This window comes from Neofelis nebulosa, chromosome 5 (assembly GCF_028018385.1).
Source record: "Neofelis nebulosa isolate mNeoNeb1 chromosome 5, mNeoNeb1.pri, whole genome shotgun sequence".
In the NCBI taxonomy this organism is placed as follows: domain Eukaryota; kingdom Metazoa; phylum Chordata; class Mammalia; order Carnivora; family Felidae; genus Neofelis; species Neofelis nebulosa.
In genome coordinates, this window is record NC_080786.1 from 145,524,386 (window position 1) to 145,547,531 (window position 23,146).

The 23,146-nt window shown below is 41.1% G+C and overlaps 1 protein-coding gene across 1 annotated transcript; it reads right to left on the bottom strand.

Annotated features, from left to right (window-relative positions):
- Positions 1 to 13,478: 13,478 nt before the first annotated feature.
- Positions 13,479 to 14,397, bottom strand: LOC131512765 (keratin-associated protein 11-1). Its single transcript, XM_058731849.1, has one exon. The coding sequence runs from the start codon at positions 14,330 to 14,332 to the stop codon at positions 13,871 to 13,873; it is 462 nt and encodes a 153-aa protein (XP_058587832.1). The 5' UTR covers positions 14,333 to 14,397; the 3' UTR covers positions 13,479 to 13,870.
- Between the last annotated feature and the right edge of the window lie 8,749 nt (positions 14,398 to 23,146).

Genomic DNA, 23,146 nt, shown 5'->3' on the forward strand with positions numbered 1-23,146 from the left:
TAACGTAATGTGTTATTTTCAAAGTGTGTGAATAAGGACTCTACACTTCATTTCAGTTAGGGATTTGACAGAGTTTTCTCGTGGCTGGCACAGAAGAAGATACACTTGGACCATGTCTCCTTCACCTGTCCAGTGGTTTCTCTCTGGTCACCCACTACTCACTAGTAAGAGGATTCTGTTGGAAATCTCATCACCATCATCGTGAATGGCCAGACACCATTCTTCATTATCCCACCTCTGGCCAACATCTGAGTATGTTTCAGCAGGGGGAAAAGAGCAAGGTCAAAATGAATGGGTAGTACTGAACAAAAGGGAAACTTATTAAGAGCAACTAAAGCAATGTCATGTGTTTAGTCAGATGGTTTGTAAAGTTAAAAAATTATATGTTTAAAAAAATTATATGTTTAGGCACACTTGGAAAAGCTCTTGGAAACATATTAGTAGAAATACAATGTTAGCTGAGTAAATCTGGAAGATTCTCCATCAATTTGGAAGACCTAGGGAAACAGGATGAGGAAGGTACTTTGTATTTTCATTCTTGTAAATGAAGAAACTGTTAGCTTTTGGTGAAGTACAGTAAAAGCAACATTCCGTATTAATCTTACTATAACAAGGAAAAAGGCGGGACACTCAGTCGGTTAAGCATCCGCCTTCGACTCAGGTCATGATCTCACGGTGTGTGGGTTTGAGCCCAGTATCAGGCTCTGTGCTGACAGCTCAGAACCTGGAGCCTGCTTCCGATTCTGTGTCTCCTCTTTCTCTCTCTCTGCCCCTCCCCCGTTCACTCTCTCCCTCTCTCTCTCTCTCTCTCAAAAATGAACAAACGGTAAAAAAATTTTTTTATTTTATTTATTTTTTACTTATTTCTTTTTTAATATACGAAATTTGTTGTCAAATTGGTTTCCATAGAACAAAAAATTTTTTTTAAATAAGAAAAAAATGCATGCTTCTCTTGAGCCTTGTTGACTAGCTCAGGCTACTTAGGAAAAGTGAGTGAAAAAAAAGTTGGGGACAGATTTGCGATGTAGCAAAGGGTGAGATCAGGAATCTATTATAAATAAGAAGGATTGTGCTGCATTTGCGTTAGCAAGTTCTAGCATTTTGGAGTACTCCATGTAAATAAACAAAATAATCATGAATGCACTTTGCCCCCTTCTCCACCTAGTATCAGCTTTGTACGGAAAAACCCAGATGAGCTCTGTAAATTGGCTCGGGCTGTGAATAATTTGGTGGCTTGTTGCCATAAATGTACTCTGTGGTCTTTAATGCCAGCAAAGAGGAACAGGGCCCCCAAAGGGGGGAAGGCAGAGAGAAGGGAGGGGCTCTAGCCACCACTGTAATGGGTTTGAGCTCACACTGAGTATCGTGTGAATACCTAGTGTATTGAGCTAATGCAGTCTGTGCTATCTCAATAAAAAATCAATGTCAAGTTTTGGCTCTTCATCTGTACCCAGTTCAGAGATACTTTTCTGAGTTCTACAGCATTAGTTGTGCTAATAATAAAATAATAATCTGATTTTTTATACATTGCTGAGCCAGAATGCTTTTAAATGGTTTATATTTTACAATTAAATAGAGTTCCACTTTACCAATTATGTGTTAAAAATAAGAAAATTTCTTTTCAGTTTTAAAGCTGTAAAAAGCACTTAAATAATTCAACTTTTTTTGATAGAAAGTTAAATAGTGCTACTTCTTTACATGGGGTGCAGTTTTGGTTGTAAAATAATTAAATTAGATGAACCAAACACTAAACTCTTCCTAAATAGTTCTTGCAAACTGAAAGCATTTAATTGGCTCATTATCAGTGGTTTCCTCTCAGCTATTTCAAGATTGCATATGAAGTATATGCTGGCCAAACTAATAGGTTGGAATGAGCAGAGAAGATGTAGTGGTTTGAATAGGGGCCCCAAAATTATATGTCCAAGTCCTGACCCCCAGTACCCATAAATATGGCCTCTTTGGAAATAGAGTTTTTGAAGATATAACTGAGTTAAGGATCTTGAGATGAGATCATCTTCGGTTTAAGGTGGGCCCTGACTCCAAGACAAATATCCTTGTAAGAAACAGCAAAGGAGAGACAGAGACACAGGAGAAGCCCAAGTGAGATGGAAACAGAGATTGGAGATGTTTCCACAAGCTAAGGAATGGCAGGAGCCCCCAGAAGCTAAGGAAAGGCATCTTCCCTAGAGCCTTCCAAGGGAGCATGACCCTGCAACCCCTTTATTTTGGACTTGTGGCCTCCACAATTGTGAGAAAATAAATTTCTGTTGTCTTAAGACCTCCAGTGTGTACTGATTTATTCCAGCAGCCAGAGATGCCTAATACAGAAGGCACCATGGAGATACGACAATACTTTAAAGGATGAGAAAATAGTCAGCAGGAAAAAGAAAAAGAACTAGCAAATGTGTTTAGCTATGAAATCCCAAGGCATTCTAGTTTGAATGAATTGCCCTGTTTGTGCAAGCAAATGGTCAACATATAACAGAAAGGTAATCATGGTCTGGTAAGGTATAGATTGGCAGCCTAAGAAATACAGACTTCAAGGAGCAAAGACAGTAGTTTACATGTATGTTTTCTTCAACGTTTATAAAGACCTTTCTTTGACATTGTGTTTAAATTCTACAGCAATACTGCTGATTAGGCAGCCAGGATATTATATGAATTTATAGGTAGACATAGTTTCACCTCTAGATGTTGAGCAACCTTTTCAAGGTTATACAGCTCATGAGTAGCTCTCAAAAACATAACTTTTTCACTCCTAGTTCAATGCCCTATCCATTACACCTTGATGATTTTAATAAATTATTAGGAACTAATAAAGTTTGATTATGAGATCACAATGGTGCAATAAGAAAATTAATTTGGATAAGAGGTTATAATTAGGGAAACTTATTAGCTAGCTATTATAACGGCCAGGTATGAGATAATAAAGGCCTAGGTCAAGGTACTGTTAATGCCAATACACAAGTACACATGAAGGAAATGTTGAGAAAGAGCCAACATATTTTAAACAATGTGTCTCTTGTCTTCCCAAATTTTGTCATATTCTCTCAAATCCTTTTCTCATTTTAAATTTTATATAAATATTATTTGCATTCATTTCTACCTAAATATAGTACGTTTATTTCTGTTTATAGTATGTTCTTTCCACCCCCCCGCCAAAAGGACTAGCAACCACTCCTACCCTCCTTGTTGTGTCAAGTAGGATTTAACTTACATGAAATCTAACAAAAGATCTTAGGATTAAAATCGGTCAGATACACATACACACACACATGTATGTATGTGTGTCAGTCACCTAACCATATTGTGCCTATACAAGCAAAAAACCTTCCCTGATGACACACACCACACACACTGAAAGAGACTAAAAGAACCATATGGGTCTGGCAGAATGAGAGAGAAGGTAAGCTAAGGCTGCACCCTGAAATTTGAAAAACCTACTTTTTTATATAACAGCTATTTAAAGTATGGAGATCGGACACATCTTGAAAACTCAAAAAAAAAAAAAGATGGCTAACACAGAAAGTCACATTTTTTTTTTCTGAGTGGGAGAAAGAGAACAGGAGCAGGGGAGGGACAAAAGGAGAGACAGAATCTCAGCAGGCTTCACACCCAGCCTGGAGCCCAATGTGGGGGGCTCAGTCTCACAACCATCAGATCATGACCTCAGCCAAAAATCGAGAGTGGGACACTTAACCAACTGAGCCACCCAAGTGCCCCAGAAAGTGACATTTTAACAGAAGAATTCCGTGTCCAATTTGGTATATACACCATAATGCATGACTTTATGGGGTGTGTTTAACAGGACACTGTTCCTTCCAGATATTCCAGGGGGAAAAGTTTCAGGGATACATTCCAAGTTATATTCCACCCTTAGAGAGTCACAATGTATATTACCATATTAAAAGCTCAGATAAAATCTATAGCAAAGAGCCCAGCTTAACTTTCAATCGCCCAGCATTTTTCAAATTTATTTCACTTTATATATGCTTCCCTATTACAGTACTTATTTCATGTAAGCTGGTTGTTTATATATCTGCTTCCTCACTATATTTGAATCTTCATAAGAGAGAAAGACTGTCAAAGTACTATCATATATTTAAAAATATTAGCTGGATGAATGAATGCTTAACTGAGCAATTGCTTTCAACTATAAAGTCATTCTAGTGTCCCCTGACCTTAAATGCATAAATGACACCTCAGAGTTACTGGAAACTCCCTGCTCAATATGTCTCTGAGTTCATCTTCTATCTCAGGGAAATATGCAAAGTTAGGAGATAAAATGAGAAAATAAAGCCATCAAATAAGAAATAAAAGAAGGAAAGGAGTAGGAGGAGAATCTAATCATAATTCTAAACCATCAATTTTCCCCTTGACCTTGAAGAGGCCAGTCAGCAGCTTTGAAAAATCACTCACTTGATAGGTTCTACACAGAAATAAGTTCTCTGAAGAAAAAGAATCAGGAAATGATTCTAAAATGCCAAAGGTTTGGGGTTGTTTTGCAATGGGTTTATTTGCATTCAAATGCCACGTCTCACTTTGAAAGGCCCATAACTACCCATCAAAATATTACACAGCTCGGTCAGCACTATTCACTCAGAAATGCAGTTTGGCTTTCCAATTACCTTTGCACCAGAGATATAGGCAGCCTTGAACCGCTTCACTGAGAGCCTTTCATATAGAACATGGTCTAGACATGCTAATTTAGTAGTATCTGTGGAACAACCTTAACTTTGAATCCGAGAATTTGATCAGCCAGCCTGTCTGACGCTTCATATTACACAATGTAGAAGATGGAACAATTTAATGACCCATCAAAATTATGCTGTACTGGCTCTTGTGCAAGTCATATGGGTACTTCTATTTTTCTTCTTAAGACTTGTGTAACTGTCTTGGTCTTTTCACACTTATCTTACACTAGAGAAACGGTGAAATCCACCTTGCAGGCTGGCTTCTCTGAGTGGCGCTGCACAGCTCTTCGTCAGTGTTTTCCAAAATATCTTTCACAAAATGATAGCCCTACCAGATGCTCTGAGATAAAAAGGGTTTCATTAAAAAGAAATAAATAAATGAAAGAAAGAAAAGAAAAAAGATAGATTAGATAGATGATAGATAGATGATAGAGGTAGATAGATAGATGATAGTGATGATAGAGACAATAGATGAACATCTCTGCATCATATATCTCTCTAGCAGAGATTCATAGCACATTGTGGAAATATTAAAAATCTGAAAGGCATGGGGAAATAAATCATGTAAAATTAATTGGATCTGAACTTCTCAAACACTTTCCTCCTTTTTTCCATTCCAAAATTAATGCAAAATCAAGGAAGACTTCCACTGAGTTTTACAGATAAATTATAGGATCCCAGTTACTTTTGAATTTCAGATAAACAACAAAATTTTACTACAGGCATGTCCCAACTCTTGTCCCAAATGGGGCATGCCTTTACTAAAAAAATATTTTAAAAAGACTATGGCTAGTGGTACAGAGAATTAGACACAATAGAGGATGAAGAAAGTAGGGAAGATGGCCCCAAGTGGTAAGGAGAACAAGCTAGAACAGAATCTTCAGCTAGACTAGCTTGCCACTGGTCAGTTGTATACCAGTTTAGCCTTACTGCACCATTGGGGTGCAGTAACTCCCCACAACCTGTGAGGGCTGTGGACGCTCATGTCAAACAGGACAGGACAGACATCAGAAGGAGTCAGTCAGCCTCTGTGGTTGGATAGCTGGCTATGTCCTCTAGAGTAGAGCAGTTCCCTAAGGGAAACTTATTACATTTAGGATTTCCAGGTACCAAATAAAAGTATAGTACTCCCTGTTACATTTGGATTTCAGATAAACTACAGGTGTATAAGACCTTTGTTGAAGAATAAAGAATCTAATAGTGGTGACATAGCTTATGATACTCCTGGATAGATTACTTGCAGTATAACTCATTAAGAAAGGAGAATGAAGGGGCGCCTGGGTGGCGCAGTCGGTTAAGCGTCCGACTTCAGCCAGGTCACGATCTCGCGGTCCGTGAGTTCGAGCCCCGCGTCGGGCTCTGGGCTGATGGCTCGGAGCCTGGAGCCTGTTTCCAATTCTGTGTCTCCCTCTCTCTCTGACCCTCCCCCGTTCATGCTCTGTCTCTCTCTGTCCCAAAAATAAATAAAAAACGTTGAAAAAAAATTTAAAAAAAAAAAAAAAAGAAAGAAAGGAGAATGAATAAGGAGTCACAAAATTTTCATATTCATATTTAAAAAACACTCAATTAGAAGCCATTTAGTGTGTCCAACACTGACTATATTTATATACAAGTCATTCCATTTCTATTTCCTCATTGTTAAATAACAGAGTTGTATATTACTATCAAAGTCTCTTCAAGCACTGACTTCTTTCAAAAGATAGTTACACAATGAAAATAGGGGCCAGAATGAAGGACTAGGTAATATAAGATGATGTAGTTTATACTAACTAGAGGAAAATAGAACATCGCTTCATTTATGGAACTGTTGCCTGGTCAATTCCCATTTTATTTCAAGTTAGAAATATCTCAATTATTCCCAGTCCTTGTAGCCATTACCTGAATTAGTTCCTTTTAAATGAGCACTAATTGTTTACATCTCAATTTTTGTCTAGAAGTATTTTCCTTGGATTTAAAAAATAATGTTTTCTAGGGGGTGCCTGGGCAACTCAGTCAATTAAGAGTCTGACTCTTGGTTTCAGCTCAGATCATGATCTCATGGTTCATTAATTCAAGCCACGTATCCAGCTCACTGCTCTCAGTGCAGAGTCTGCTTTGGATCCTCTGTCTCTCTCTCCATCTGTCTGTCTGTCTGTCTGTCTCTCTCTCTCTCAAATATAAATAAACATTTAAAAAAATAAAAAATAATGTCTCCTAGAAAGACAGATCCTTAAATGCTGTAAGCAACCTGTGAATATATTAGATTAGTGCCAAAGGCATCCCTTTCCAAAAAGAGATATTTTCCTAAAACAGGTCTCCTTTGATAGACAGCTGGAAATAGAAGTCTAATTCAGATTCACTCACCACTTTCAGGGTGCTTACTATGAGTCCGAGTTTCACATTACACTCTTGATTCTTACAAATATTGCAGACACAGGCTCTCAGTTCACCAGACCCACTTTCTCTTCCTTTTTTGCCCACACATGGACCATATGAACCAATTCTTTGCACTTAAGTGTGGCCCACATGACTGGGAACTTGCCAATGGAGTGTGAGCAGAAGGCATTTTCCAGTCTGGCTTGTGAAAAGTACATCATATATAAGATGAACTACATTAATCATGGTTCTCCAGAGAAACAGAGCCAATAGGAATATGTATATATAAGTATATATACATATATACATATGTATATATAAGTATATATACATATATACATATGTATATATTACTGCAGCTTCTGTTTCTCTGGAGAACCATTATAAATATAGTACCTCAATTATTAATTAAACTTTCAATTATAGAAATGAATAAGAACCTAAAAACTCAAATATTATATTATGATTACTTAGCATAATGTATACATAATAATATAATGTTTGAGTTTTGGGGTTCTTATTCATTTCTATAATTGAAAGTATAATTAATAATTGAGGTACTATATTTATAATAGTTCTCCTGAGAAACAGAACCAGAGTAATACATATATGTATATATATATACACATATGTGTGTGTGTGTGTGTATATATGTATATATATGTATATGTATATGTATATGAATATATATGTGTGTATATTTATATTTGTATATTTATTTATATATTTGTATATTCATTTATATATTTATTAGATATATTTATATATACATTCTGCTGGGAATTAAGAATGTTTGGCCACCAATTCTAAAGGCATTCCTCAGGCAATAAGCACATTTTGATATATTTTTTTTTTTAATGTTTACTTATTTTTGAGACAGAGAGAGACAGAGCATGAACAGGGGAGGGTCAGAGAGAGGGAGACACAGAATCTGAAACAGATAGGGATATGGGGACGAGGAGGATCGGCCTCCCTGGCCCCCTCGCGGGGGCTTTTCAGAACTTACCAACCCTCCCCGTGAGCGCCAGGGAGGGACTCGGGGGAAAAGCTTTGGGGACCGGGTATTGATGTACCCAAGATGAGTGTCAGGACCACCCCCTGTCGCCCCCACCGGCCTGACGGCCGGGGGGGTGGGGGGGGGGGGAGGGGCGGGTCAGCACTGAGCTGTCAGCACAGAGCCCGATGCGGGGCTCGAACTCACAGACCGCGAGATCATGCATGACCTGAGCCGAAGTCGGCCGCTTAACCGACTGAGCCACCCAGGCGCCCCCATTTTGATACTTTTTGAGAAGGAAAATGGCATGATCACAATTGTGCCTTGATAGTCTTATGAGTTGATTTGTACCTTCAAACATTTCTACGCTGAAGTCCTAACCTACACTTCAGAATGTGACCTTGTTTGGAAGTAGATATAATTATAGATCTAATTAGTTAAAATGAGGTCATACTTGAGGAGGGTAGGCCCCTAGTTCAGCATGACTGGTGTCCTTACAAAAAGGGAAAATTTGGGGTGCCTGGGTGGTTCAGTCAGTTAAGCGTCCAACTCTTGATTTTGGCTCAGGTTATGATCTCTTGTGAAATTGAGCCCCGCATTGGGTTTCTGTGCTGGGCATGGAGCCTGCTTAAGATTGTCTCTCTCCTTCTCCCCCTGCCCCTACCTGACTCACACACACACACTCTGTCTCTCTCAAGAAAAAAAAAAAAAGGGAAAATTTGGACACAGACACAGACACACAAACACACATAGGGAGAATGTCGTGTGAAGACGAAGACAGCTATCAGGGTCCTTCTAAAAGCCAAGGAACACCAAAGATGGCCAGCGAACCACCAGAAGCTCCGGGAGAGGAATGGAACAGATTCTCCCTCACGGCCTCAGTAGGAATGAATCCTGCTGACACCTTGATCTTAGGCAACCAGTCTCCAGACTATGAGACAATCAGTTTCTGTTGTTCAAGCTCCCCAGTTTATGATACTTTGTTATGGAGGCCTTGGCAAGCTAATATGGACAGATGGGGTACACCGTCCTGAGAGGACAGAGAAACAGTGGGATCACTTAGGGGCTTATGCACTACTGGAGTATAAGGTATGACTGCCCGTTGCAAGCAGGGATAGAGGAAATGCTAAGAACTATTCCATCTCTAAGGAATCAAACGTGTGGAATTAGGGAAAAGAGAAGTAAAACGTGGTGACGGGATTTCCATCCTAGGTCACTTGGAAGATAGTGGCAGCGTTAACCAAGAGGCAAGACTGAATATAATGAGAAGTTTTTGTACAAGAATATCTCATTTTAGTGGTGTAGGTCTTCTCTGTCATGATGCAATTGATGTGTTCCCAAGAAAACTTGTATTAAGATGTTTAATGGAGGGAAAATGGGGGTTAGGGGCGGCTAGACATTCAGATCCAAGCTGATAAAGCCACTTTTTCTGAAGAAATTTCAATAGTAAACTGTTTTATGGTAGAAAGTTTGTGGCTATGAAATCAAAACACCTCCAAGCAAATCCTAACCTGACCCCACCCAGCTCTTGTTCCAGAGGATCACCTGCCTTTTTCCAGGGGCACTAGAACTACCATTAGCACAATTCGGATGCTGCGTTGTCCCTTTTATTTTCCATTCCCACAGTAAAGCGCAGAACAACTTCCACAAAGCCATTGCATTTGCTTATAATAGCTCTTCACCTGTGCTAATGGGAGTTGGTTCCTGATCACAATTGTTGTATAATCTGAAGCGTGCAACACAAATCATATCCCTAATTCATAAACTACATTATGACCAATTTGAATTTTGAAAATTTCTTTGAATTTTATTAGAAGACATATTTCTGGAAATGCCTAGCAGGCTGTTAAATACAGGAGAATAGAGTATATCAAAGATGTTAGAGCGAGCGATCTTACTAAATAAGGATCCTATCCCCATGAAAGCTAACACAAGGCCCTTCAGATATGAAGGCATTTATAAATTCCCAAGCATAAGATATAGTTTCCAAAAATATCAAGAGACCAAGTAGATATTTACCAAGGCTAAGGTCAGATCGCAGAGCCTACCTTCTCTGAATGCAGAGAGCAGTTTTAGGGGGCACCAGTCTGGGTCTGTACCCCAATTTGTCAACCATCCATTCTTGCCGTTCAACCAATTACTAGTACACTTTCCCTTGGCTGTTATAAGCTTTAGGTCTCCTAGATTTAAAGCCAAATATCCCAGAGGTTGGTTGTGTTTTCAGTTTTTATCATAGTTGTAATGTAAATAAGCTTCATATATGAAACAATGTAGAGAAGCTTACCCTTTATTTATGTGATGTAGCACCTTGGGAAGCCCTTACAAGCATTTGTAGGGGAAAAGCAAAGTACATAGAACCCCTAAGGCAAAGATATAGAAGAAAATATAAAAGTTCTGTAGAAATTATTCTTAACTAAGCTATGAGCTTCATGAGGGCAAGAATCATAGCAGTTTTGTTTACTACCATGCACCAGCACCTTGCACAGAAGCTGGAACATTAGAGATAAGTTAGTTGTGAGGAAGGGAGGGAGGAAGGGAGGGAGAGGAGGAGGGAAGGAGGGGTTTGGCTCTGAACTGAACATGATAATGTTCCAGACACAATGACCCAGGAACTTCATAATGTCTAAAATTCAATTTTAAGTTGTTTTCCTCACTAGAATACCAATGCCATCTAGGTCCCAGATTTTCTATAAAGTCTGTTGTTAGATACACAAATACCTTGTGTAAGTGGATTCTGTGGACAGCAAGGGAAGGAAGTTGGGCTAAGATGTCTGAATCATTACAGTTGGAACAGAAACAGACTATGGTGTAGGAAGAAGATCCATAAAATGAACTAATTCTTCTAAAGTAAAAGTTCAGAGGGGCACCTGGATGGCTCAGTCGATTAAGCGTCTGACTTTGGCTCAGGTCATGATCTCACGGTTTGTGGGTTCGAGCTCTATATCACGCTATGTGCTGACAGCTCAGAGCCTGGAGCCTGCTTCGGATTCTGTGTCTCCCCCTCTCTCTGTCCCTCCCTCCACCCCCAGTGCTCTGTCTCTCTCCCTCAAAAATCAATAAACATTTTAAAAAAAAATTTTTTTAAATAAAAATTCAGGGGCGCCTGGGTGGCGCAGTCGGTTAAGCCTCCGACTTCAGCCAGGTCACGATCTCACGGTCCGTGAGTTCGAGCCCCGCGTCGGGCTCTGGGCTGATGGCTCGGAGCCTGGAGCCTGTTTCCGATTCTGTGTCTCCCTCTCTCTCTTCCCCTCCCCCGTTCATGCTCTGTCTCTCTCTGTCCCAAAAACTAAATAAAAAACGTTGAAAAAAAATTTAAAAAAAAAATAAATAAAAATTCAGAGCCAGAGGGATTAGGAAAGGAAACAGTAAGGCATCTCCTCCCAGCATCTCAACCCAGGTCCCTGAGAAATGCCAGGAGTAGCCAGGACTTCCACCAAAGAAGGAAAGGAGATGAGAATGCCATTTACTATCAAATGGCAGGATGCCTCAGCTGACAGCTGGGAGACACACACATTACCTCGGTTTATTCCTGAAAAGAGAGGCATGAGATGTTACCATTCTCCCCATTTTACAGATGAGCTAAGGGTTAGAGAGCTTAATGAACCTGCAGCCAAGCGACAGAACCGGGATTCGAACTGAAGACCGTCAAATCACTTCCCTACCATGACAGGATATTACATACATACAAGACATGTTTCTAGGCCCCAGACCAAGAAGAGAAAGAAGTCATTGCCCTATCTTTTAAAAGCCAGCCCTCAAAGGCAAACACTGAAACTTTATCATTTATTGTGAAATAAAGCAAAGAATGGAGAGACTTTTCAAAGTTCAAGTACAAAGAGAATAGCTCTAACAGCAAATCAGAGAACTCCCCAAACAGAAATAAAGGCAAGGAAATAGGTTGGCAGGATAGCTACATCATCCTTGAACATTCACACCATGCAATAATACCCCGAGCAAAACTTTACTCATAGCAGTGTGTAAAATCTTTGCTATTATATATTAGTAATATACAAATCTATTGAGATGATTAGCCATCTAAATAAAAAAGAAATGGAAGGCATCTCTGTCCTTACAATTTTTTATTGAAAAATTAGAAAGCTAGAGAATAAAAAACAAACAAATTAAATATGTTTTCAATCTCTGAAAACTTTGAATTTTCCAGATCACAATGAAATGGCAGAAATAAACAATCAGTGAGAGTCATGTGAACAATAGCTTTGTAGGAGCCATTGAGGGTTTCCCCCAGGGATTTATATGTTAGAATAAACCAGAACTTATCTGAAATCCAGAGTTTGACTTTTAAAGACAATGGGTATGGAAATAATATATAATAAAAACCATGTCTTGCCTTAATGAGATATTACTGTGACTCATAGATACTAACATGTCTTTGGAGGAATCCTTACTTCTCAGAGTAGAGTCAGTAATGGAAAAAACTTGAAAACATTCCATCTATCTGGAAATCATCTATACCTCTCTGAAAAACTAGTAGTGAAATAAGAAAACCATTTTGCTGTCAACAGAGGTCGCCAATCAGACTCTGCCGCAGGCACTAAGGTCCACTGTTATGAGAAAAGGCTCTCTGCTCACGGAACACACACCTTGTATGTCTCCATTTTCCGTAAAAATCTTCCTCATCTGTGTCTCCTTTAGCAACTCTGAAAAGAAAATAGAGATGTGTTTCTGGACAGAACAGAGGATAAGGACAAAAGCAAACCAGTCGGTAGCCAGTTCTCACTTTAAAATAAAGCAAAAAGAATTAGCAGTTTGTTTGTTTAATCAGTACGTGGGTTCCAGTAGAGAACAAGCACAAAATAAGGGTCTTGTTGAAACAAACCACCGTGTGTTTTCGAAGGTTGTTTTCAAGTCTCTCTTGCCCAGATTTCCTAACACCTGGAGATTTGATTTACTCAGAGCATTTTGGGGAGATCTACCAACCCTCGGCAGCAAGTGAGGGAGATATAGAGCTGGAACCACCCTTCGATGCCCTGAATCTCAGGCCTTGGAAACCAACTTCCCCACCCTGCTTCCTTCTCACTCTGTCCTATCTGATCATGGAGGGATCTTCTGCAAAGTTTTCCACTGTGGTTCTCTGATAAAGTAAGACTCTGAGACTCCAATAGACTCTGTTGCCCCCTTCACTGTATCATTCCCCAAACTACTTGGTTACCCAGGTAACTTTTCTTTTGCCCACATGGAAATTATTCTGTACACCCATAAAAACTGAGTGAATATGGAAGACACATCACTGTATACCACTACACGTCCAAAGATTCTCTGACCAACTAAAGGACCAGATATTCCCTTGCTTGTCCTGAAAGACAATGACTGAACCCGTACTCTAGGTTCAGAAAAGAAAGTCAGACACTGATCAGCAAGGATGGTTCACAGACAGCAAAAACCCTTGCAAATAAAGAACTCTATTGAGACACACGTTTGCAATGCCAAGTAAGCAGGTTTATTGAGAAAATACAGAGCGAGACAAGTTCCTTTCCTCAGAGGCACAAAAGCAGAAGCCAAAAGACACAGCAGCAAGGTCAAAACACGTCAAAACCAGCAGAGACCGGAGTATGGGAAGTGAAGTTTCTGGAAACATCCAGACGCATATGCGCCACCAGTGATCAACCCTTAAAATAAGCTTGGTGCTAGCCAGAAAACTCATAGATTGCCAAAGGCAGCTTATTCAGAGCTAGCAGCCAAGCAGTCAGGCAGTCAGAAGAGGGATCAGCAATGAAGAGCTGTTCAGGGACAGGCAGCATCCTGGACGAGCCTGGAAACACAGCTGGCAGGTCCTGGAGTCTTGATTCGCTCACTGGCTCCTACACACTTAGCAAGTTCTTCGACAGCTGGACATGCAGGACCGCTGGTACGTCCTGGAGCCCCCGCAGGCTGGTTGGCAGACAGTGGAGACTCCTCCCACTGGCTGGCACACATTAGAGATGCCACCCAGGGGCTGACAGCCACTAGAGACAAAGGTGAGTGGCCGGCTGTAGGTGGTCGAGCAAGGATTAGAGACACAGGTGGTCTGTCGAGAGCAGGTCACCTGTCCGAGGCTGGAGATGCAAGGATTTTGCTGATGACAGGTTGGCTGGCAAACAGTGGGCTCACAGGTGGTCCCCTGACAGTGGTCCAGGAGCCAGGAGCCAGTTTGGAAGGAACTGGGCAAATAGATGCCGCTCAAGCAGTCGGCATCCTGGGTAGAAGCCGTGGCAACCGGGGCCACTGGGACAGCGCAGTGTCCTCCAATTGGCCTGGAAGAGCAGTTTCTTGTGAAACAGTTGTAGGACATGGTGCCAGACAGAGAGCTGTGGGTAACTCGCTGAAGCAAGCTTCTGAATTCTGAATGTCCTTCCAGGCTCCCGGGCTTTTATATATCCTTGCTGGTGGGTGGGGCTCCCGCCCTGGTCTTCCTGGCTTCTTTGGCCCAGGCCAGTGTGCCTTAGAACATCTTGTGAATCCCTAGGTTAATTGTCTCTCGAGAAGCCTTCATCCTCATAAAGATACTTTAGTAGTTTGGTAACTAAATCATAAGGCTTCTGAACTGTACTTAGTCCCAGGATTAAGAAGGTTACCTGACAGCTTCAAAGCTCTCCGTCACCCCAGCCCACATTTGGCCCCTCCTTCATCTTGCGTGGATACAATGAGTGTCGATCTGACAGTGACACCAAACACGCCACCAGTCTACCATCACACACTCTCTCCCTTCTGACTAGGACTCATTATGAACCCACACCCTGCCCGGTTGTTGTTGGCACTTAATACGTTTTAAGCATAACTTAATCAGCCACTCTTCCATAGCTAACGGGGCTTCCAATGGACAAGGAGCCTCCCTGAATATGCTTCAAGATGACAATGACAAGGCCTGTCAGGAAAAAGGACACAAGGACTTATGTTTGGAGTCTGAGCTGGCTCAGAAAATTAATCAAGCGACCGGAGCAAGACACATTCAGAAAGAGTAGAACCCTTTATGTTCAAGCAGCAAAGCAAATTAGAAGCTAATTAAGTGACTGCATTTGTAGCCAAGTCCCTTTCTAAATAAATTGATGAGCTTTATTCCTAAAATTTTAATCTAATGATAATGGATAAGAGTGACTCATAAGACTCATTAATATGCCAGTGGAATAGGCTTAGTTAAATTTTAAAAAAAATTTCTTAATGTTTACTTATTTTTGACAGAGAGAGAGAGAGAGAGAGAGAGAGCATGAGTCGGGGAGGGGCAGAGAGAGAGGGAGACACAGAATCCGAAGCAGGCTCCAGGCTCCGAGCTGTCAGCACAGAGCCTGACGCGGGGCTCAAACTCATGGACTGTGAGATCATGACCTGAGCCAAAGTCAGACACTCAACCAACTGAGCCACCCAGGCGCTCCAGCTTAGTTAAATTTTAAAATTATTATAATGTTAATTTAAAAGGGTACAGTGTCTTTCTCCCAAGATGCTCAATATATTCAAAAGATATTTATTTTCACACAAACGCTTAGAGATAGCATGCGTTTTTATCACAGACAAGCCAAGGCTCTTGAAGGGATTGTCTACATGAGAGATAAGGGGAAGAGCCCATGGGAGAAAGCAGGAACTTAATCAATATTTGGTAATAAGCGAATGTGTAAACAGTTTGCTATAATATTTAATTATGTTTTTTATTCCTGGGGAAACCATATAAGGATATCATTCCCCTTGATCTCATCTCACTACAAGATAGTCAATTCTGTACACCTAAATGACCCATCCTCTCCATGCACCTGTTTAAAACCATTTTACTTCTAGCAAAATAAGTCACTGTAACACAGCTTACGTGGCCAGTGATATTTCTATATCAAAACAGCCGTAAGATCTGACTCATTCTGTAAACTGGCTTCCTTGGGGTAGGAGAGAGGGACAATCGTGGATTTACATATCTTTGAGGGCTACAGATAGACTATGTTTTAAACATCCACAAAACAAACAGCTTTGTGTTAGAACTCACTGGAAGTCCCTTTGCAGAATGCTTCATTCGTCCCCATTCATTCCACTAAAGCCACTTAGCAAGCTCCCCAAGTTTCTAATTGGAGGCTAGTAACACACCCAAACAAGACGATGCTGTGCTGTGGGTTGTATTGTAATTCCCAGGGATCAGACCATCTCTCCCTCCAGGACTGTCAGAGTGTTCTCAGGCAGAGGGAGAAATTAACGAGATGACTACCTTCCACAATGTTGTAACTATGGTCTTCCCACCGTGGGGAATGTCCCAGTTAGCGTTTGAAGGTCAGAGTCCCTGGTCACTGGGTCTGGTTTGCTTGTTTTAAATGGATGAGCAGTTTACAGGCTTCTACCAGCTATGAATTCACTGCCTGCTATGGAAAAGTACTTAATCATGCAAATGAATCAGAAGCCAAAAGTAGAGTCAGTAGTAAAATCACACAGACGTTTGCGTTTCCCACAGCCACAGTTCTGAGATGGTAGAGATTTTTATAACTCACTACTCTGTCTTGATTCTTCTTTCCACTGAAAGTTGAAAATGGCAAATAAAAGAGAGTTAGAAAATATCTTCCCTCAGCTTCAAGAGAAAAGGAAATGAACATTTTGGGGGGCACAAGACCTTCTTTCAGGTGTTGGTTAGAGGCTTTCCATTCTCCATCATATTAAATGCTTCCAGAAATGCTCCAGAGTAAGATATCATGCCATGTGAAGGAGTTAAAGTTCAGGCAGGTTGAATGGCTCACCAAAATCATGCACTTCATATGTCACTAAGTGGAGATTCAAATAAGACAGAGCTAAGAGATATCAACCTGCACTGGGTCTATTTAGACACGATGAGATGCCTTCATTAAAGTTTCAGCAAAAAGTTCTAGAAAGAATCATTCAATCAGCATTCCATTAATGATACTACAAAGAATGTAGTCCTCATTTCTCTTCCACTTTCATCAATAACAAAAAACAAATAAAACTTTTAAATAGTAAGTTGCAAGCAGTGCTCTCCTTGCATTTCATGTCATTTCATTTATATAGCTTTGACAATTTTTGCTTCATTAGAACGAAATGCAAGGTCACTACAAAGCAGGAAGAGACAGAGAGCCATCAGTAGCTTGCAGCTACAATTTGAAATTACAATTATCTGTAACGGTGGCAATGGCACACAACTAATTGTTCAACAACAGCAGAGAAGTGAATCGAGCTTGCAGGTGTAAGTGGCAAGACCTTTCTGAAGAAAACAGGACTCACAGACTCTGAAATCATCTGAAATCGCTTTAAAATGACATTTCGTAAGTGGTCTTCTCGTAGCCACAAAGTACACCAAAGCAATTATTTCACTTAGTAATTAAATCCACGGGATCTACTCCAACAGATTGCTTCCTATTTAACACCTGTACCATGGCAGGCAGGCTCTCTGGAAAACAGATAAGGCTGGTGCCTTACACTATCCAAGGTAGAGGGAGGAAAGCTACTAATACTCCTGTGCATTCTATTTTTGGATGCAAGCATTTAGCCGCATCCTTTGAAATGCCTGTAAGTTGCAAAAGTGAAGAAACTCACAATGACAACCAACTGCAGCTTGAAGAAACTCCACACAATTCTATGATTTGGTTAACTGCAATCAACAAATCATCCCTCCATTGGAATGTAAGAGTGATCTGGTGAGCAGCTATCACTACATAGTTATGGGCAACACAAAGCTTCAACTCCACAAAAAGCCTTATGAAGATTATTATCATGTCTGCAGAGTATTCAGGGAGGGAGGTATGAGGAAAGATTAAAGTACTCCTACCCATTATCTTCGTCACTGCCAGATAATTTGCTCTCGTTTGTAAAGAACAATCTAAGCCTTATGCAATAATTATCACAGGCTGCAACTGAGCGATTCTTTCATTCAAAACTGAATCACGGCAATCACTTACATGGCCAAGCGTTTGAGAGTAAAATGAATTAGGCATGTGTGGGAGGCTGAACGTTTGATATGCAAGAAGGATATTATTCATCACAAAGTTGGTCAATGCCAGTTCAAAGAACCCACTTAGTCTCATCAAATGGAAGAAGGGTGAACTTGTTGAAAAATGAATAAATACAAAATGAGGTTTTTGTCGTTCTGTATTTTTCCGGGATGCTCACACTCTCAAATTGAAGCTATTCATTATCTCTGAAGAAATATAAAAAAGAAACTCAAAAATTTAAGCACAGACATAATGGTTGTTTCAAAAATTAAATACATCTTGCCTGAATTGTTCTGCCTTTTCTTTCCCATTTCACACAGACCTCTGGGTCGGATCTCCAGAATCGTTATTAACCAAGACATTATAAACCCCCAAAGGCTCAGTAATTTGCACCACAAAACTGAACTGAAATTTATTTTCCAAACTCTTTTCAAAAGCATTAATCATAAGAAGGTTGGGAGTCTTTGGGGCTGGAGGGAATCATAGGGCAGAAAGCAGAAGGTGAAAGACACAAACAAAATCCAGCAAAATAGTTGCTGCTTTCAGAACTTGAAAATACCAGTTGCCAGCTACATGACTTCTATAAAAATAAACCCTCCGAGGATAGTGTCAAGGCTCAGAAATCCTAAATTAAACCACTATTCTCTTTCTCTTGATGCCTGTTTGTAAACTCATGTAATTTTTCATGTGTGCCTTCACTAGGGATCAAGATCAAGGTGCTGTCAACAGAAATGAGTAGAATCCCAAGTTAGAGGCCATAACAAACTGTCATATGGGAAAGTCCGTGTGTAGCTGGCATGGTGCCAGTCCCAGTCTTTCAAGTATAAGAGGTAAACGCAGCTATGATCAGACCTGAGTAATGTTTATGTAGAGGGCCTGAGAGAGAAGACTCCAAGTCATTCAAGACGTGTTATCCTTCCCTGATGCAGAATTACTCAGGGCCTACGAGGCATCCAGCAGGGTCAGGGTGCCAGGAGCTATATCGGAGACAGAAGTATAAGGAAGGTGTGGTCTTAGCATCACCCCACTGACCTGTTTTTGGTTGGCAACTCTCACAAAGCTTCCCAAACTGGCCCCCCAATGCAGACCAAAGAAAGAGGCAGGCCACTCTAGGCCAGTAGGTGACAAGTTTTGATGAGCAAAGGCAACTTATATACGAGGCTTCTCTTGGGTGGCGGCAAGGCCAAGGGATCCCCGTACCCACTCGCCAAATCTTAGAAGGTGATAAAGAAGCCTTAACTGGCTTCAGTCACATACATCGTGCAGGTGTTCTCAACACCATATCATTATCTCAAGGCTGTGTCCTTGAAGCGGCCTCTGGGAGCGGGAAAGGACGGTGAAGTCCACATCAAAGGACAGGGGAGGAGTTGAGGAGCCTCTGAGTGCCCAAGTCCTGGGCCCGGGAGCTCCTGGGTCCCTTGGTGGTCACATCTGTCTTTTCAATGACCCTCCCCAACACCTGTGTTTCTACACTTTCAACACAACCCTCCTTCCCTGGTCTCATCTGGCCGTTCAGAGGATTAGGAGTGTAGCGTTAGGCCAGCACGATCTCAGGCTAGTAATTAGACTATCAGAACTGCCTCTCAAAGTCCTCAAATCCAAGTGTGTCCTCTGACAGATGAGAAACTAAATCCCAGAGAGGGGGTACCTTTGTCAAGTGTATCAGATACTCATGTGCACTAGTTCAAAGTCACATCATTCCATTTCTTACTGTACCCACTTTGTGCAGGCTGAAGCTACCCCCGCAGAGATGCACCCAGACGTGGCTTCTTAACGTTGGGGCCACTCGCCTCCTCCTGCTTCTTGTCCCAGGTCATCTCTGATGTCATGGCAAGGGAAGCCTATGCTAATTTACTATGCATGCATATACAGACCCCTAGAAGCGGGCCCATGTTTGGCCAATGGGAAATGCAAACCAATGGGAAAGTGTCTCCATCCTTTGTTCCTCAGGTAGACAGGTGCGAAATTATTCCAAGAAGCCCCACAGAATTGTGCACGCGCTGCTCACCACGATGGCCAACTTAACACTTTTTGGGGTGGTCTCCCTTCCTGTGTGCCACTCCCCTTGGTCCACATTCCCTGGAATAAAATTCCCAAATGAACTGTCTCCAAACGCTCTGCTTTCGGGGGGACTCAGACTAAGACACCAAGTTTCAAACACTTTCCATTTGAAAGAATTATAAAAAAGGAAAAAAAGAAACAAAACAGAAGCCAGTCCTGAGCCCCAGCTCAGAGCCCCTAAAGGTACAGATATGTCTCTGTCCCTGCAATTCTAGGAAAAATCTTTACACAAACTGAGCATCAAACAAGTCATATTTGGATTTTTAGGGCCATTTTCTATAAAGACCAGATAAAAAAAACTGCAAGAATCCTTAAACACAGCTAGATCGTATGCAGGCTATAAAAATTTCCTCCAAGAAATGTCAATTACATTGCTCTGTCTCCTTAACATAGGCTGGTCCCTAAGAAATGGTACCCCAAACACTACAGGTTTGGAAAGCATTATTTTTTAGACATTTTTTTAAGTTTATTAATTTTGAGAGAGAGAATGAGAGAGAGAGAGAGAGCAGGAGAGGGGCAGAGAGAGAGGAAGAAACAATTCCAAGCAGATTCCACACTGTCAAAGAGCCCAGCGTGGGGCTCAAACTCACAAATGGTGAGATCATGACCTGAGCCAAAACCAAGGGTCAGAAAGATGCTTCACTGACCGAGCCACCCAGGTGCCCCTGGAAGGCATTATTATTGTCAGTTTGATATACAGTTGTTTTCCAGAGGGTAGGACCCATATTTCCAAAGTGAGATGTGCGGTAACTGTGGAATGAAAGATCATTTTAGGTAATAAATGGATAAATATTTTTTCTTTTAATTGTCACGTATTTATTTTTAAATGTTTTAATAAAATACGCTGGACTATCCAAGCTGTAATTTTATGGATATCATTACATAGGTTGAGTCTTAAGCAAGCTTTTTTATTTAAAAAGTGGGTTACAATAAATAAAAGTATTAATTGAATAATGATGAGCTTGATATAAAAATATGGCAGCAGTGTCAGAATAAAAATCATGGCAGTGGTTTAAAAAGTATTTAAATGGTTTAATGGTGTACTAAAATGGCTTAATAGATATCTAAATAATAAATATTTTAAGTGGTTTCAGAAATATTTTTTAAAGTTCAACTCATTCTATATTCAGAAAATGTGACCACTTAACAAGACCCATTCACACATTCATATATTATTCCAAAAGCTCTGCTCCGTGTTCTGCTTATCAATTACTTTGTGACAAATTACCCTAAAACTTAGTGGCTAAAACAGCTGTTATTCTGCCGTTGGGTTCTGTGGCCCAAGACTTTGGACAAAGCACAACAAGACTGGGTCGCCTCTGCTGCACGTGCGTGGGGGAGATGGGACATCTGGGGGTGGTGATTGTCTGAAGGCTCAGTCATTGACTCAGTGCCACTGGATGCTGGCTGGCATCTGGGATACCCACATGTGGCCTCTTCACGTGGCCAGGACTTCTCCAACATGGCAGCCAGTTCCCAGAGCAAGAATCCCAGAAAAGAGAGTTAGGCCAAAGCTTTAGCGTTTCTTCTGATCTGTGCCCCATCGTCATGCCGCACCACTTTCTCCACACACTCCATCACAAGGATTCACAAAGGCCCATGTCGGAGGACGGGGAGAAGGTGAAACAGAATCTACTTGTTGGGGGAGGAACAAAATTCTGGCTGAGGAGATGGGACTGAAAATACCATTTTGGCCATGAAATTAAAATTCCTGTGTTCCCTAAGTTGCCAGGATGCCAGAACTAGAAATCTCTGTGATGGACTTAGTTAACTCTCAGGAAATCTGAATGTCATGCAATTTATTATTAGAATGTTTGAAGAGAACGGATGGTTCATTACCCTCATGAATCCCCTGTGAAGGGGATTCCTGTAACAATTAATACCAATACAGGGGCACCTGGGTGGCTCAGTTGGTTGGGCGACTGACTTCGGCTCAGGTCATGATCTCACAGTGCGTGAGTTCGAGCCCCACATTGGGCTCTGTGCTGACAGCTCAGAGCCTGGAGCCTGCTTCAGATTCTGTGTCTCCCCCTCTCTCTACCCCTCCCCTGCTCACGCTTTGTGTCTCTCTATCTCTCAATAATAAATAAATGTTAAAAAAAAAAAAAGAATTAATAGCAATTACAATCAGTCAACAGCTCTCTCTGACTCTCCAATTTGACAAGCCTTTGACTTGGGATACCACCACTTAGCTGCAGGTTTATGCTCCAAATGCAGAGTCTGGCTAAAGGCAATTCTCAGTGCTTCAAGCAGCTTCAGCCTCTCAGTAGTAATCTTTCTTTCTGCTTTTATTTCTCACAAAACACTATGAATCTATGGAGAATATGGAGAATATGTGTGTTTGGAGCCCCCTACAACAGATGAAGTAGTGAGACATGCCAGAGCCCCAGGAGTCACCTGAAACTATAGGAACTCTACCAATCCAGGTCAGCTCTTTGAAGACTACTCAGTGTTATATTTGAGATGAAATTATTTTGCAATTTGTTGTGGACTAAAAATTATGAAGGTAGAATTCATACTGGAAGGATGCCCAATACCCGTAGGGATGCCAGAAAGAGTCCATTGTTCCCAACTACTAGACTGCCTTCCATTCTCTGCCTCAATTTTACATTCTAAGAGTTGGATGCCTCTTACTGTTACTGAATGCCCATTATTTAGGGTAAGGGTGAAACAATACAAATATCTTTCATGTTTTAAGATAATGTGTCTTGGGACACCTGGGTGGCTCAGTCAGTTAAGCGTCTTACTCTTGATTTTGGCTCAGGTCATGATCTTGCGGTTCATGAGTTCGAGCCCTGAGTTGGGCTCTGCACTAACAGAGCTAGTGAGATTCTCTCTTGAGATTCTTTCTCTCTCTTTCTTCCCCACCCCCACTCACACACACACACTCTCTCTCTTTCTCAAAATAAATAAACTATTAAAAAATAGGGGCGCCTGGGTGGCGCAGTCGGTTAAGCATCGGACTTCAGTCAGGTCACGATCTCGCGGTCCGTGAGTTCGAGCCCCCCGTCAGGCTCTGGGCTGATGGCTCGGAGCCTGGAGCCTGTTTCCGATTCTGTGTCTCCCTCTCTCTGTCCCTCCCCCGTTCATGCTCTGTCTCTCTCTGTCCCAAAAATAAATTTAAAAAGTTGAAAAAA

What these genes read in the sequence shown, in the direction of transcription:
- LOC131512765 (XM_058731849.1), bottom strand. Translation starts at nt 14,332, where the DNA reads ATGTCCTACAACTGTTTCACAAGAAACTGCTCTTCCAGGCCAATTGGA.